The sequence below is a fragment of the Triturus cristatus genome, chromosome 7 (genome assembly GCF_964204655.1).
Source record: "Triturus cristatus chromosome 7, aTriCri1.1, whole genome shotgun sequence".
In the NCBI taxonomy this organism is placed as follows: Eukaryota; Metazoa; Chordata; class Amphibia; order Caudata; family Salamandridae; genus Triturus; species Triturus cristatus.
This window is the reverse complement of record NC_140590.1, coordinates 980276053-980290744: the sequence shown is the minus strand read 5'-3', so window position 1 is coordinate 980290744 and position 14692 is coordinate 980276053. Positions and strand designations below refer to the sequence as shown.

General features: G+C 47.2%; 1 protein-coding gene across 1 annotated transcript in view; it reads left to right on the top strand.

Moving 5' to 3' along the window:
• Positions 1-14692, top strand: part of LOC146810948 (serine/threonine-protein phosphatase 2A catalytic subunit alpha isoform-like) — a 195967-nt gene that overhangs the window by 67652 nt on the left and 113623 nt on the right. Inside the window, exon 3 of the mRNA XM_085618017.1 lies at positions 1671-1844. Coding sequence (XP_085474143.1) covers positions 1671-1844 — 174 coding nt within the window. The remainder of the gene's footprint in view (positions 1-1670; positions 1845-14692) is intronic.

Sequence of the window (14692 nt, the reverse complement as noted above, 5' to 3'; positions counted from 1 at the left end):
TTTTATAATAAATCACGATCAATGTCAATAAAAAGAATATTCTTCATGATATCATTGTACCTGGTGTGTTGTCAATCAGAACCGAAACATGGTACCAATAATGTATTACTCTTATCACAATTACTGAGTTTTACCGCTTTCATACCACCCCGTTACTCAACATCTTATTGGCCAAATAGAGCCCAACATATATAATTTTTTTAAAAAAGCTAGCTCATCTCACTTGATGTGCAAAGCATTCTCCAATATTACCTAGGCAAGTAAGATGTAGAGGGATTGCATAACAAATTGTCCATAGCCCTTCAGATTTGTTGCCTTTATTGTAATTTACAATCAAAAGGCAACTGAATCTCGGAGGCCAGTGCCTCCAAAAAGGCTATGTAGCTACCGCTGTAGTATACCAAACGTTTCTACAAAACCTGCTTAGTTAGTTTGCATTCTTTTCTGTTTGGCCTCTTCCTTCCCAATTTTAATTAGATTTTTCTTGATGAGGAAGAGGTGCTTGCTATCCCATTTAGTTTTGTGTTCATGAATATTAGCGAAGATCCCATGAACGTTAAAACAATTATTTACTTATAATCTTTTGTAGTATAAACTTTGCTGCTTTTATTAAGAGCTGGTATGCCATCTTTGGAAGGTCAGAGGTCCCAGCTTGACAGGTTCAAATTAGAATTCCTAATTCAGGCTTCAATCTGTGCCTGCAATAACTGCTTATCTATTTTCGCCTTATATTTTATCGATTGTCAGTTAAAAATGTAATTGGTTACATTAAATAATGGTGCCTTTGGTTAGGCTGAATATGCAATTGTGTCCTAAAAGATTTTCTTATAAAATCTCCATTGATTCAGCACATTGGCAAAACTCTTCAGTGTTAATTCTTACAAGTAGATAACTTTGCACTGCATGATATTTCACTTACCTTGACTTATCTATTGAGGACAGTTTGTCACAAACCTGCACCGACCTGTCATTCTGGTAATTTTCTCCTCCAAGCCAGAAAAACTGGTGGCACAACAATGATTGTTTCTAGCTCATTAAAAGGCAATTGTTGTAATGGTGGCTCACCTCCTAACCTTGAGTAAACCTTGTGGAGAATGAGGCGGCTCTGTCAAGTCATTTGAGGGCTCCTCTTTCCTTAGATGATATCGCTAACATCTAATCTAGTATAAAATATGCATTTAACCCAAGAAGTCTAACCTTGTTATAAGCAATAGTTTGATGCACCAGTATAGTTCCTGATGAGAAATGCCAGAGGTTTGCCACGTCCATGACGACTTCTTTGGTTTTTATGATGTAGTGGAAGCATCCATTTTTTCTCCAGTATTGTTCCTACATGTAAACTCTGCTGGTGGGAAAAAAGTTATTTGTATATTTTGTTTGTGAAGATTTTGAAACTTTAGTGGCAGGTTTCATTCCTTACAAGTTAAATTGTCTGGCAGGGGTGGAAATTTTAGGTTCCTGCTGTGAAGTGTTAAAGTTTGAAACCCAATTTAGACTCCAAGCGCCACAAATAGCTTGTTTCCTACTTTCAGATCATAGAGTGCCTTTTTATAATCTTTTGTTTATAACCTTTTGCATTGGATATGTTACACACAACCCATCATTTTTGTTACTAGCTTTAAGTAGTTTAGTCCACCAATTTTAAAAATCTTTTTTTTTCTTCCCTTCAGGTTCGATATCGTGAGCGTATCACAATTCTTAGAGGGAACCACGAAAGCAGGCAAATCACCCAAGTATATGGTTTCTATGATGAGTGCTTGCGGAAATATGGAAATGCAAATGTTTGGAAATATTTCACAGACCTTTTTGATTACCTTCCACTTACTGCCTTGGTGGATGGCCAGGTACGTTAGTTGTGTTTCAGCTTTACTGTTTTTGAATAGTTACTTCAGCAGACCCTGCTGTATGCATGAAGATGTTGGAGTTGTACATTTGACGGGTATTGGTGAAGAATAATTACCTTGCTGCAGTTAATTTTTAAAACTATTCTTTACCCATGTAAGTTTTGGAAGAAGACCACGCTTGTTGGATAATTTAGATCGTGATTTGTAAGTCTTATTGGTGGTGGAAGGAGGCAACAGTTAGTACTTAAGATTTTGTGCTTATAAAAAAAACCACATAAAAATCCAGTCTGAAGCCAAAACATGCTACTAGTATAGACCCACACGGTAGGACCCTGAACTCTCGTCCTCATGAAAAATGGTTTCATTATGTTTGAAGTAAATCCTAGCCCCCTAAAACATCACAAATAGCATTCCTGACTAGGCATGCAATTTGCCACAACTTCACACTCCAATCCCAAGACATAAAGGTAATAAATAAGGGTATGCTCACCGCAGTTTACAGCCCCACCCCTCTTGTGGCTTTTGTGAACGTTCTGAGCATCTAGTCAAAGAAAATAGGACTCTGTCTCACAGATGAGGCTGGTCCATCGCAACGCCGGACATCACTGAACAGACCCAGAAGTCAACATCTCACAGCAGCTTAATATCCGGTTCCGCTGGAACTATGCATTTCTGCGGCCCCAGCCTTTCAGTATAATTATAGATGTGCTGAATTTGCCTCATAACCAATGTGTGGTGTATAATTTGCAGATTTTAACAAATTGTTTCTAGCTCAAATGGATCAAAAGTTACTAAAATTGTAGCAACTTGGGTTGCAGTGCAGTGGAGGACCCTTTACAAAAATTTAATGGTAAACCTTTAGTTGCTTACTGCTCAATTTGATAAACTGTTACTGATAAGGTGAAACGTCGGCCCAGACAGTATTTGCATGTAAAAAATGCAAATGGTGTTTCATTATCACAAAATGTGCTGCATAATTTGCCTTTCCTTGCTGCCTAATGTAGTCAACCTTGCTGCAGAATTCCAGTGGCTTGTTTATTATGAGAAGTTTGTGTGGATTGCACCAATTGTTCAATTCAGCACTGTTGCAGCAAGGCAGATGTGAAGGGGCGATCTATACTGATTTATAGTTTAGTAGATGATAGCAAGTGTTTCCTTATAAACCTCCATGCTTTAACTGTAGACTATAGGAGTTTCTTTTGAAGTGCACTAAAAGTGGGAAGCCCTTCACTGATAACCCAATCATCTGAGCGGGTGATGTGAACTGCAGTTAGATGGACACATGAACCGGTATCCCCATCCTGCTCATTGAGCAAGGGATAGTGGCTGCATTGCATGAGGTTCTCAGCAGATGAGGGATTCTACATCTGACTGGGTGAAAATATAATTATTTTTAAGCATACACCGTAGTTACTTTAGCTTGGATCCATCCTGGTATTCCATTAACATTATCGATATCTGGGTAAGGTCTGTTTTTTGTAGCCTTTTTAGAAGATATAAGGGTTGCAATTACCTAATACATGCAATGTAACTGGGCAAAAACAGACTGTATATCAACCGAATGGGAATCCATGAAAGTAAAGCTTATGGTTGAGGGCAAGATTAGAATATATCATACCAGAAGACAATACTCTAAACACAGAAGAGCAGTATATTGGATCAGGTAATCAGTAGACCCAGCAAGAAAGCTAAAATTAATTGATACTAAGACACATTGGACAAATTCTCCAGTTTGTTATATACCGCAGTTTCACAGAGAGGGGGCTTAATCAGGGAGGCTACAGGCATTGGTGTTAGAGAGAGAGAGAGAAACCAAGATCGTTGAAACTAGGGCTTTTGCATTCACTATGCTGTGCATTATTCCGCGATCTTGTGGTTGGGTCCGGATTCGTAGTCTTTTCTTTGTGCTTTTTTTTTTTTTTTTTTTTTGTAGACCAGGTGGGCGGCGACGACCCACCATTTGGTGCACCTCCCGTGACGTCGTCGTGCTTCCTGCGGAAGTCCCACCTTTGGGGCGCCATCTTCAGATTCTTTTTTCCGCGGTTGGGTCTGGATCGTCATCGGGAAGCTCCAGAATTACACTCGAAGGAAGAAGAAAGAAAAGCGAGTTTCGTCGATAAATACTAGAGGAAAGGAAGAGATTTCATCAGGAGCGCGAAGAAAGGAGGTTCAGCGCCCTTTTTCTTCGACGACCTTGGAGAATGCGCACTCAGAGGCCCTGAGCGCAATGGACAAGACGCCATTCAAGTTCTGCCCAAACTGCCACCACAAGTTCGCGCAGAAGGACCAGCATCCGGTCTGCAACCTCTGCCTACCGGTCGAACACCAGAGTAAGGACTGCAACGCCTACTCAGCCTTCGCGCCGAAGACGCTCAGGGTGAGAGATCGGCAGAGAAGAGCCAACACCAGCATGGATGGCAAGGGTAAGGCCCTGTCGCTCTACGATCTGGGCCTCTCCACGGACGACTAGGACAATGTCGCCGAGACAGCCGAAAACTCCACGGTCGTAGAGACCGACAAGAAAAAAGACTAGGTAAGAGAATCGTCGAGCGCAAAACAAAGTACCTCAAACACGAGGGTGACTCGAGAAAATCAGAGTCTAAGTCCACGAAGGGATCCCCGGCGCCGAAAACTTCGACGACCAAAGGGGGAACCATGGACAAGAGGCCGAGTGGATCCTTAGAAAAGGACTCCCTGGTGCCGAAAGACGCCGAAAAGCAAGGGTCGTCTAAGACAACCCAGCAAACTAGCCGATCGACGCTGAAAGAACGGTCGACGTCGACGCAAGTTTAATCGAAAAGACCCGCGGTCGATGCCGAACGCATCTCCGAGATGGAGAAAAAGAAGAGGCGGCTCGAGGCCGAAATGGAGAACATCCTTCAAAGGAAGAAGGAGTTCGACGCCAAGATGAAGGAATTCAAGATTCCAACGGTTTCATCGGCGGACGTCGTCGGGGTCGAGGACAAATTCGACACCGAAGGCCTAACAAGGGATCTCTAAGAGGAAGAAGAGGCCTATTATGATGGAGAAGCCGAGGAAGAAGACCAACAGTCGTTCTACGACTCGGCGCCATCTACCAGCCACGACATCGAATGGCAGGATCTCGACACTGAAACCCCGGAGGAGCCCGTGGACACGTACCCTTCGAGGCCTTCGCCACCCGACGACATTGGGGTGTACAATATGGTGGTCATGAGCGCAGCGACAGCCTTCGGCGTCAAACCTGACGAGGAGAAGCCGAAAGCCGATTTTCTCCTCGAGACCCTGCTCCCCATCCAGACAAGGAGCCAGTTCCTCCCCATGCTACAAGGTGTGATGAATCAGGGGAGAGAAGCCTTCAAGGAACCAGCGACCTGCCGGTCGATCACGCCCAGGACAGAGAAGAAATATAAGCACTCTTCCCTGGACCCCCCTTACATCAAGGGTAGCGTGACCGCCGACTCCATCATAGCTTCCACGGCCAGGAGAAGGGCCAACGTACCAGCAACTTCGGGCCCACCACCTGATAAGGAGAGCAGGATAGACCTCACAGGAAGAAAGGTCGAGAGGAACGCCGCAATGCACTGGCGCATGGCGAATTCCAATGCACTCCTCAATAGACACCAGCACTGGGACGAGATGGGGGAGCTAGTAAAGCACCTCCCCGAAGAATACCGCCAGAGAGCCTCACACCTGATAGACGAAGGCAAGAACATCGCCAACTCCTGTATAAAGACGGCGTTGGACGGGGCAGAGACTTCAGCAAGACTCATGGCCATAGGGGTCACCGAGAGAAGGCATGCATGGCTAAGAATCTCGGGATTCAAACCGGAGGTGCAGAACAACATCCTTGGCACCCCCTTCAACGGAGAGACACTGTTTGGAGCAACAGTGGACGAGAAGCTCACCCAGCTGAAAAAAGAAAATGAAACGGCGAGGTCCATGGGGGCCCTACAGCTGAGGGGAATGAGGCGAGGCAATCCCTCGGAGACCCTACGGTAGGGGAGGAAGCCAGCAGGGGCCGTCGCACCAGACGTTCCAGCAGGGTCAGCAGGGTGAAAGTCACGGACAAGGTCAGCAGAAGCAAAACTGGCAGTACCAACCTCGGGGCCAGTCCTTTCGCGGGAGAGGGAACGGACGTGGCCAAAGGAGGAGAGGGGGCGAACAGCCCTCATCAAAGTGACTCAGCACGCAAGAGGACGCCTACCCTCGTCATGCCCCCAAGGGTGAGGCGCAAAAAAGTAACATCAGGGGGAAGAGAATATTCAAAAGCCTACGAGCATACAACACCAGTAGGCGGAAGACTGAGGTTCTACCTTCAGGAGTGGCGGCGTATAACCACAGACAAGTGGATACGGAACATCATGCAGTACGGATACTGCGTAGATTTGGAGAAAAGACCTCCAAACAGGAAACCAAAGGGAAGACAGAGATCGGCCCAAGAACTGGCACTACTCAGAGAGGAAACACGGGAACTTCTAGAAAAGAGAGCCATAGAGGCAGTGCCGTTCAGAGAACGCAACAAAGGGGTCTACTCAAACTACTTCGTGGTCCCGAAAGTAGAAGGAAACCTCAGACCCATCCTGGACCTGCGTTACCTAAACAAGTTCATCAGAACGCAGAAGTTCAAAATGACTTCGCTGCAGGAGGTACTGCCCCAAATAAGAGACGGGGACTTCATGGTCACCGTGGACCTCAAGGATGCCTACCTTCACATCCCAATAAACAGAAGACACAAGGGCCTTCTAAGATTCAACATCGAACAGGAACACTACCAGTTCACAACCCTGGCCTTCGGATTAAAATCGGCACCAAGGGTCTTTACAAAATGCCTGTCGGCGGTCGCGGCCCACCTACGAAGACAGGGAATCCATGTCTACCCCTACTTAGACGACTGGCTGGTCAAGGCAAACTCACGCGAGAAGTGCGAGAGGCACGCAAAATGCGCAACAGACACCCTCACGAATCTGGGGTTCTTGATCCACTGGGGCAAGTCATCGCTGGAACCGGAACAGGTGAAGATTTTCCTGGGGGCGAAAATCAACTCCCTCAACAGTACAGTAGTGCCCAGCGACAGGAGGACAGATGCACTACTGAAGGAGGCGCGGCTCTACCAGAAGGGGCGAGCTCTGACAGTGAGGGCTGTGAGCAAGATGATGGGGATGATGGCGTCGTGTATCCAGCTGGTGCCGAATGTACGCCTGCACATGAGACCATTCCAGGAATGGCTACAACAGCAATGGTCACAAGCAAACTGAAGTTGGGAGGGTCTAGTGGTTGTTACGCACGCAGTGCAGGAGGAGATAACTTGGTGGAACAGAGACAACATGACCGCAGGGAGAAGCCTGACACCACCAATCCCAACAATGACCATTACCACGGACGCATCGCAAAAGGGATGGGGAGCGCACATGGACCACCTCAGAGTGAGGGATCTGTGGGCTCCAGCAGATGCGGTTCGCCATATCAACTACCTCGAGTTGAAAACAATCCTGCTAGCCCTGAAGGCATTCCAGAGGCACCTGTACAACCAGAGGGTGTTGGTTCAAACAGACAACACCACGGCAATGTTCTACATCAACAAACAAGGGGGGACACAGTCGTTCCCTCTCTCCTCTCTAGCTCAGGAGATTTGGAGATGGGCCATACCTCTCAGGATAGATCTACTGGCAATTCACCTACCGGGGAAGGACAATGTGGAGGCAGACTGGCTAAGCAGGCAGACCTCGGCATCGCACGAGTGGGAGCTCAATGGCCAGGAAACGGAGAAACTCTTCCGGAGATGGGGAACTCCCACAATAGACCTATTTGCAACACGCCACAATGCAAAATGCCAAAGCTTCGCGTCCAGGCAACCAGATCAGCAATCCCAGGGAAATGCCCTATGGATAAGCTGGTCGAGGACATTTGCCTACGCCTTTCCACCGATACCCCTGTTGCACAGAATGCTCGACAAGTGCAGAACCAGCAACATGACTCTGATCCTAGTGGCTCCGCAGTGGGCGAGGCAGACCTGGTTCTCACAAATTCAAGAAATGGCACAAGGCAATCCATACAGGTTCGAGAGGAGGAAGGACCTGCTCTCAATGCAAAACGGAGAGGTCCTGCACCCAGAGCCAGAGACCCTCAACCTGGCGGCATGGCTCCTGAAGACCTAGAGTTCGCACACCTAAGATTGCCTCCGAGCACTATGTGAGTGCTACGGGAGGCAAGGAAACCAACTACACGAAAATGCTACAGCGCAAAATGGAAGAGATTCACTGTGTGGTGCAGGAAAAAGGGCCTGCAAAACAGAATGACAAAAGACTCAACAGTACTGAGGTACCTCACACACCTTCTAAAGAGTAACCTCTGCTCGAGCTCCCCAAGGGTACACCTAGCGGCAATCGTGGCCTACACCAGAGGTGAAAAGGGTGGAAGTTTCTTCACCTCGCAGGTGGTGAAGAGATTCATGGAAGGAGCCAAAAGGAAGGCCCCCCCCGAAAAGGTTGCCGCCGCCGGCATGGAATCTGAACGTGGTTCTGACGGAGCTCATGAAGGCACCGTTTGAACCCATTCACAAGGCCACACTGCAGATGTTGACGATGAAAGCGGCCTTTCTGGTGGCCATAACCTCTCTACGCAGGGTGAGCGAGCTTCAAGCACTAACACTACAGGAACCCTACATTCAGATTCACAAGGACAGAATAGTCCTGAGAACAGACCCACACTTCATGCCCAAGGTGGTGTCGGCGTTCCACATGAATCAGAGTATTCAGATACCAAGTTTCTTCCAAAACCCGACTTCAAACGCAGAAAAGGCCCTGCACACCCTCGACGCAAGAAGAGCGGTGATGCACTACATTGAGAACCAAGGAACTCAGGAAGTCGAAGCAGCTGTTTGTGTCCTTTGCTACTAGCTTCATGGGTAGGCCAGTGACTAAGGGCACCATCGCTAGGTGGATTGCCCTCACTATTCAATTCTGCCACAAAGAGGCTGGACAGGAGCTAGCGGAGGGGCCTCGGGCTCACTCTACAAGGAAGAAAGGGGCCACCGTGGCCTTCCTGGCGAACACGCCCATCAAGGACATATGCCTCGCGGCAACTTGGGCATCTGTGCACACGTTCACGAAACACTACTGCGTGGACATTCAGATGAACAAGGAAGCACAGGTTGGACAGAAGGTGCTTCAACACATTTTCAACGACCAACGCTCATTTACCACCCAGCCGCCACAAAATTAGGAAAACCGCTACAAAGTCTATGCACAGCATAGTGAAACCAGAAAGATTCACGCTGCAAAACGAATAGTTTCTTACCTGTCGGTGTAGTTTTGCAGCTTGAAGATCTTTCTGGATTCACTAGCGAACCCACCCACCTCCGCCAGGAAGATGAGGCTGGAGGAAGAGGGGGTAACATGGAAAAGATCGAAAGAAATGAAAACGTACAGAAAAATGGACAAGAAGGATTAATCAATCGCCTAGGGTTAAAAAAAAAAAAAAAAGAAGGGAAATAAGAACCCGAAGATGGCGCCCCAAAGGTGGGACTTCCGCAGGAAGCACGACGACGTCACGGGAGGTGCACCAAATGGTGGGTCGTCGCCGCCCACCTGGGCTACAAAAAAAAACAACAAAGAAAAGACTACGAATCCGGACCCAACCACAAGATCGTGGAATAATGCACAGCATAGTGAATCCAGAAAGATCTTCAAGCTGCAAAACTACACCGACAGGTAAACTATTCGTTATTAGATGTGGGTGATATGACGGACTTCAGGTGGAATCAGTAATACTCTGTCACAGCAACTGATGCTGATCTGTATGCAGCCATACACTGGTGGTGATTAGTGTAGTGATCCTCTGCAGTCTTGCTGAGGTTCAACATGAGAAATTGTGAGAGTGCTGTAAATGACTAAGTGAGAGAGCCTTACAGAGAATGCCAGCGGTCCAGATCCTGCGTGCTGCCTGTCTCCTGCCAGACCAATTTGTGGAGGGGATGTCCACAAGGTGACTGCTATCCACAGAAAGGAGGGCAGCAATAACTATGATTTTGATACCAAAAAGAGGCCCTCATGCCTTCATATCAGTCCTGCCCTTGTCCATGATTAAGACAGACAAAAAGCCATTAAGCAAATCCCGGACTAATAGACTTCTGAACGTGGTGGGGGCACTTGTTCATGAAGACACAGTGCTGCTTTATAACTGGATAGACTACCTCTCAAAATCTTATAAATAAGACTTCTTCTAATGAATCTCTACCTGCAGATCTCTCATCTTTCGAATATTCCAGGTGTCCGACTGAGTCTAGAAACTTTTCGATGGATCTCCACCGCGGTATTGGTCGCTGGTTCCACTCTGAGCCTTGTGACATCATTGTGGTAAAAAACCCCAGTCAGTGTATTGATGTTGATTATCTCTTTTACTTGTAATCAACTTAAATTCAAGGCTCAAATTTCATCTCTTTTACTTGTAATCAACTTAAATTCAAGGCTCAAATTTCATCAAGAGATTGACAACTTTTTCATCTCAGATGTTCTTTTTTTCAAGTGCAGCTTTTCTGAATGCAGGCTCTTCATAATCCCCCCTCCACCAGCACTGCAAACAACTCCATCTGCGCCCCAATCAATGCTACCCGTGACGCAACCTGCTGAACCAGAAATCTTACCCCATCTCAATTCCCACAACACATCACACAGGGAGGCTCAGCGCCTCAAAGAGGGAAAATGCTTTTTCAGGGACTCTTAGCCCCACAAGGACCCCAGCCAGAGCAAAGTTCATGGAACTGACATTCTGTGTCTTTGGACTCGGACTTTGCATTGTTTAAAGACAAAAGTGGATTGGATACCTCGCTAGAATAAGAATTTTGTTCCCGAACAGGGCTGCCTCCATTTGAGGTCACTACTTCTCATTCAGTGATGAAGCAGGTTAAGATGTTATACCTCCTTTTTGTATGGCTGAGACCAAAGCCAACATTCTTACAAGGGCTCTACATACTACTTCACATAAGACATAATGAGGCCCTCACAGAGCCATCCTGACAGTTTGGGAGAAAACCACTTCTTCCCCTGCAGTCCACGAAGCGATTGGAAGATGCTGCGGATTGGTCCCTGGAGAACTGGCTTTCCTTTCCTCCAATCCATCACAGGAAAACCTGGTGGCTCAGGCATCTTGCTTCGCAAAACTTTCACCAGGCACCTTCCCTCCTACTCTTGTCAGAGGGAAAATCCAAGAAGATGGAGCAGTAGGCAAAAAAAAAAGCCTCAGTGCGTAGCATGGCCCTCTATTTCCAAAATCTCCTTGTTATGCACCTAGTCTCTGGGAGATGGGGCACACTGATCTGCCTCAACTACCAGATCTGTAAATCTATTTTTCTGAGTTAATAGGAGGTGGACAAGCTGTGGCAAAACAGGTGATGCATTCTGGCATGGACACTACATATTCTGTTGCCAGATTTTATTTTTTATATAGTAGTTCCTGTGTGGTTTTCTTTTAAGTCTCTTCCTCCATTATGTTCTATAGCAGTATGTTACAGTTTCAGTGAGTGGCCATTTGAGATGCTTTATGAACTCCAAGGCTGGGCTGTGGAACATTTATAACAGGTTTATCATCTTTAGGATGGTGGTACCTTTAGAAATCTAGTTTGTGAATGGCAATGGGCTTAATCTTTTGTGGGTGGGTGGATGGTTGTAGTAATTCCCCTTCCATTTTGTAGTAGATATCCCCATTTTCTCTCCACTACTCTGGCACCTCCCACATTTGCTATTGCATAGTAACTTCTCTGTGTGGCGATCTCCATAGAAAACATGAGTGGTGGAGGTTCCAATCTCCACCTGTAGGTTTGTGAATTACATTTTATAGTAAGTAGGTAGTAGTCTTGTAGTATTAGGTTACGTGCAACAAAATGCAGTTTAATAGTCGTACATATTTACAAGATAAGCTTCTAGCCACTAAATTTCAGAGCAATGGACATGTGAATGTGGACAAGTTTCAATCTTTAAAACTATTGTTTCAGGAGCATTACTAATTTCTTTTCTGACATCTCATTACCCCGATCATTATCTTAGTATAGGCTTCAGATTTCCTGGCATTGAGTGAACTTTATCCAACCTGCAAATCCCCTCTGTGCAGTCAATTCCTCAACTTATCCGTGCTAAATTGCATGTCCATTTTTCTTACTTATGGTGCTCCGCTCTATGGGCGGAAGCTGAAATTTTTTTGGGTGCAATTCACGTATTCCTTTATGCATTATGTTCGAGGCATGTGGGCTGCTGAATTCATGTCTGTGCATAGATCGCTGCCTAGTGTTGGGTCCGGATGATTGCACATTGTTGTCCTGGAAGAGTCTTCGAAGTATCACGAGATAGGTGGCTCCTCCCCTGGACTACAGTGCGCATGGGCATCCTCTCCATCCTCAGATTGTTTTTTTCCGCCATTGGGTTCGGATGTGCTTATCTTAGCTCAAGTTAGGAAAACTTTCTTGAAGGTCAAAAGCCTTTAGGTATCGTCGGTATTGTTTGCGTTCGGCATCGACAGACTATTATACTCGTTCTCGGTCTTGTTCACACTTCTCGGACCTAGTCTTGGTCCGTACATCGATCGACGTTCGAGGATGGAATCAAGAGATGACCTTTATGTCATGCGAAATATCCACAAATCGATGTCCATCCGGTGTGTAACAAATGCTTATCCCCGGATCATGATGAGTCGAGGTGTATGGCCTGCGCCCGGTTCCGGTCAAAGAGGACACTTCGGAATCGACTGGCGGCTAGATTGGAGGCCAAACAATCGGCGCCTAACCCGGTTAACATATTCAGCACCGAGGATGAGGAAGTCGAGCGCGTCGAAGAGAGACTCGAGCCATGCTTCGGAGCATGAATCCCAATCTGACGACGATGATGAGGTGATCTTTGAGGACGAAGACGTCGTCGATGAGGTAGGAGATGACGATGAGGCCCTTGGGGCCGAGGGAAGATCGCTCGGGCGAGGAGCTAGGCCAATCCGTCGATGCGGAGGCCGAAGGACACAGTCTTAACAAGGCTCAGGTCGAGGGATCTCCTGCGGGCCGTACCCAAGATCAGTCGGATAGTTCTACAGCCCCGCCTGAAGGCCCGGCTTCGAACATTTCAAAGGAGCCAACACTATCAAAAAAGACTGGTTTCGATTCTGTGAAACCGAAACCAGCACCGGTCAAATCGAAACCGCAACTGGTTAAAGTCGGATCGAAGGCATCGAAGCCCTCCAATCCGTCGACACAGAAAAGGGACATCGGAGCCGACCAAAGAAAGAAGGACTTCGGTACCGAGAAGACAAAAGCTTCGGCACCGAGACACAGAAGAAGGCCCTCGGTCCCGAGAAGACTCAACGGCCTATGGCACCGAAGGTTGGCGCACCGACCACCAAGGTCACGGTGGTCGATCCGACTACGTCGACACCGAAGAGTGCGGCGACTGCCAAAATATCGAATCAACCAGGCGTCGATCCCAAACTTCGGATCGAGAGCCCGAAGGCTGGGAAGAAACCGGAGACCGCCTCCAGGCCTGTCTCCAAAGAGCCTATCGGTTCCAAAGCACGGTCTGCATTCACATTGCAACAGGTGTTGGAGTCCCTACAGCGCATCAGGGAACGGGCAACCCTCGAACCAAAAATGGGTCCCGAACCACACAGTCGCTAAAGCTCACTCGGCGCCAGCACCGATCAAGTTTGGATTGCCGCCGCCGGGGGCACCGAAGATGTTCAAACTTAGGAGGAGTCTCGAACAAACAGTGCCCACGGAACGAACCGATGTCTAGGACTCGCAGGACCAGTTTATCGACGCCGACACTGGTAGGCTGTTCCGCAAGCGGAAAATTGTTCCGGAGAAGGCTTTGGACTCCTACAAGATTCCACTAAAAAGGAAACTGGCATCAGGTTCGACGCCAGTGCTTGTAGAAACATTCCACACCTCATCAGGAACCACCATCATTTTCTCCTACACACTCTGACCAGGATGCAGGAGAGGGCTATATTGGGGATGATACCACTTATCCTGTGGATAATGACCCTGATGACCAACAGCAAGACCAAGATCAAGCATGGGGAGACCCTACTGACCAAGGTGACCCACAAGATGCTCCTGACACTCATCTTTACAATATCAAACCATCTCCCACTGAAGATGCTGCTGCTTTTAACGCCCTCATTGAAAGGGCGGCTGCCAATCACGGGGTGGACACGTTCTCCATCAGAAAGAATGGCCAAGACTCTACCAATGCTAAAAGGGAGTTCTTAAACATGCTAAGGACATCTTTAAGGAAACCACCAGGGCACGAGTATTGAACCCCAGAATAGAGAAGAAATACAAACCTGCACCCGGAGACCCCATGTACATTAAGGGTCAATTGCCGTTGGACTCCATGGTAGTTTCTAATGCTCGCAAAAGAGCTAACTCGCAGACTACAGGTGATGCTCCTCCTCCGGACAAGGAGTCCAAAGTGCTAGAAACATCAGGCAAAAGGGTAGCGGCACAGGCAGCAAACAACATCTGGCGCATTGCTAACACTCAGGCACTCCTGGCCCGATACGACAGGTCACACTACGATACACTAGAAACACTGCTAGAACACCTACCAGATGAATACAAAGATGGAGCGTAGCTCCTCATCGGAGAGGGACAACTCATTACAAATGCGTCCATCAAATTCGCACTGGATGCAGCTGACACTGCAGCAAGGGCAATCAACACTAGTGTAATGTTGAGGAGGCACGCATGGCTGAGAAGATCATGCTTCAAACCTGAGATTCAAAATAATATCTTGAATCAACCAGTCAACCCAGACTTTTTATTTGGCCCCGAGGTTGACACCACACTGGAAAAGATTAAAAAGGACCCAAACTGCGAAATCTATGGGGGC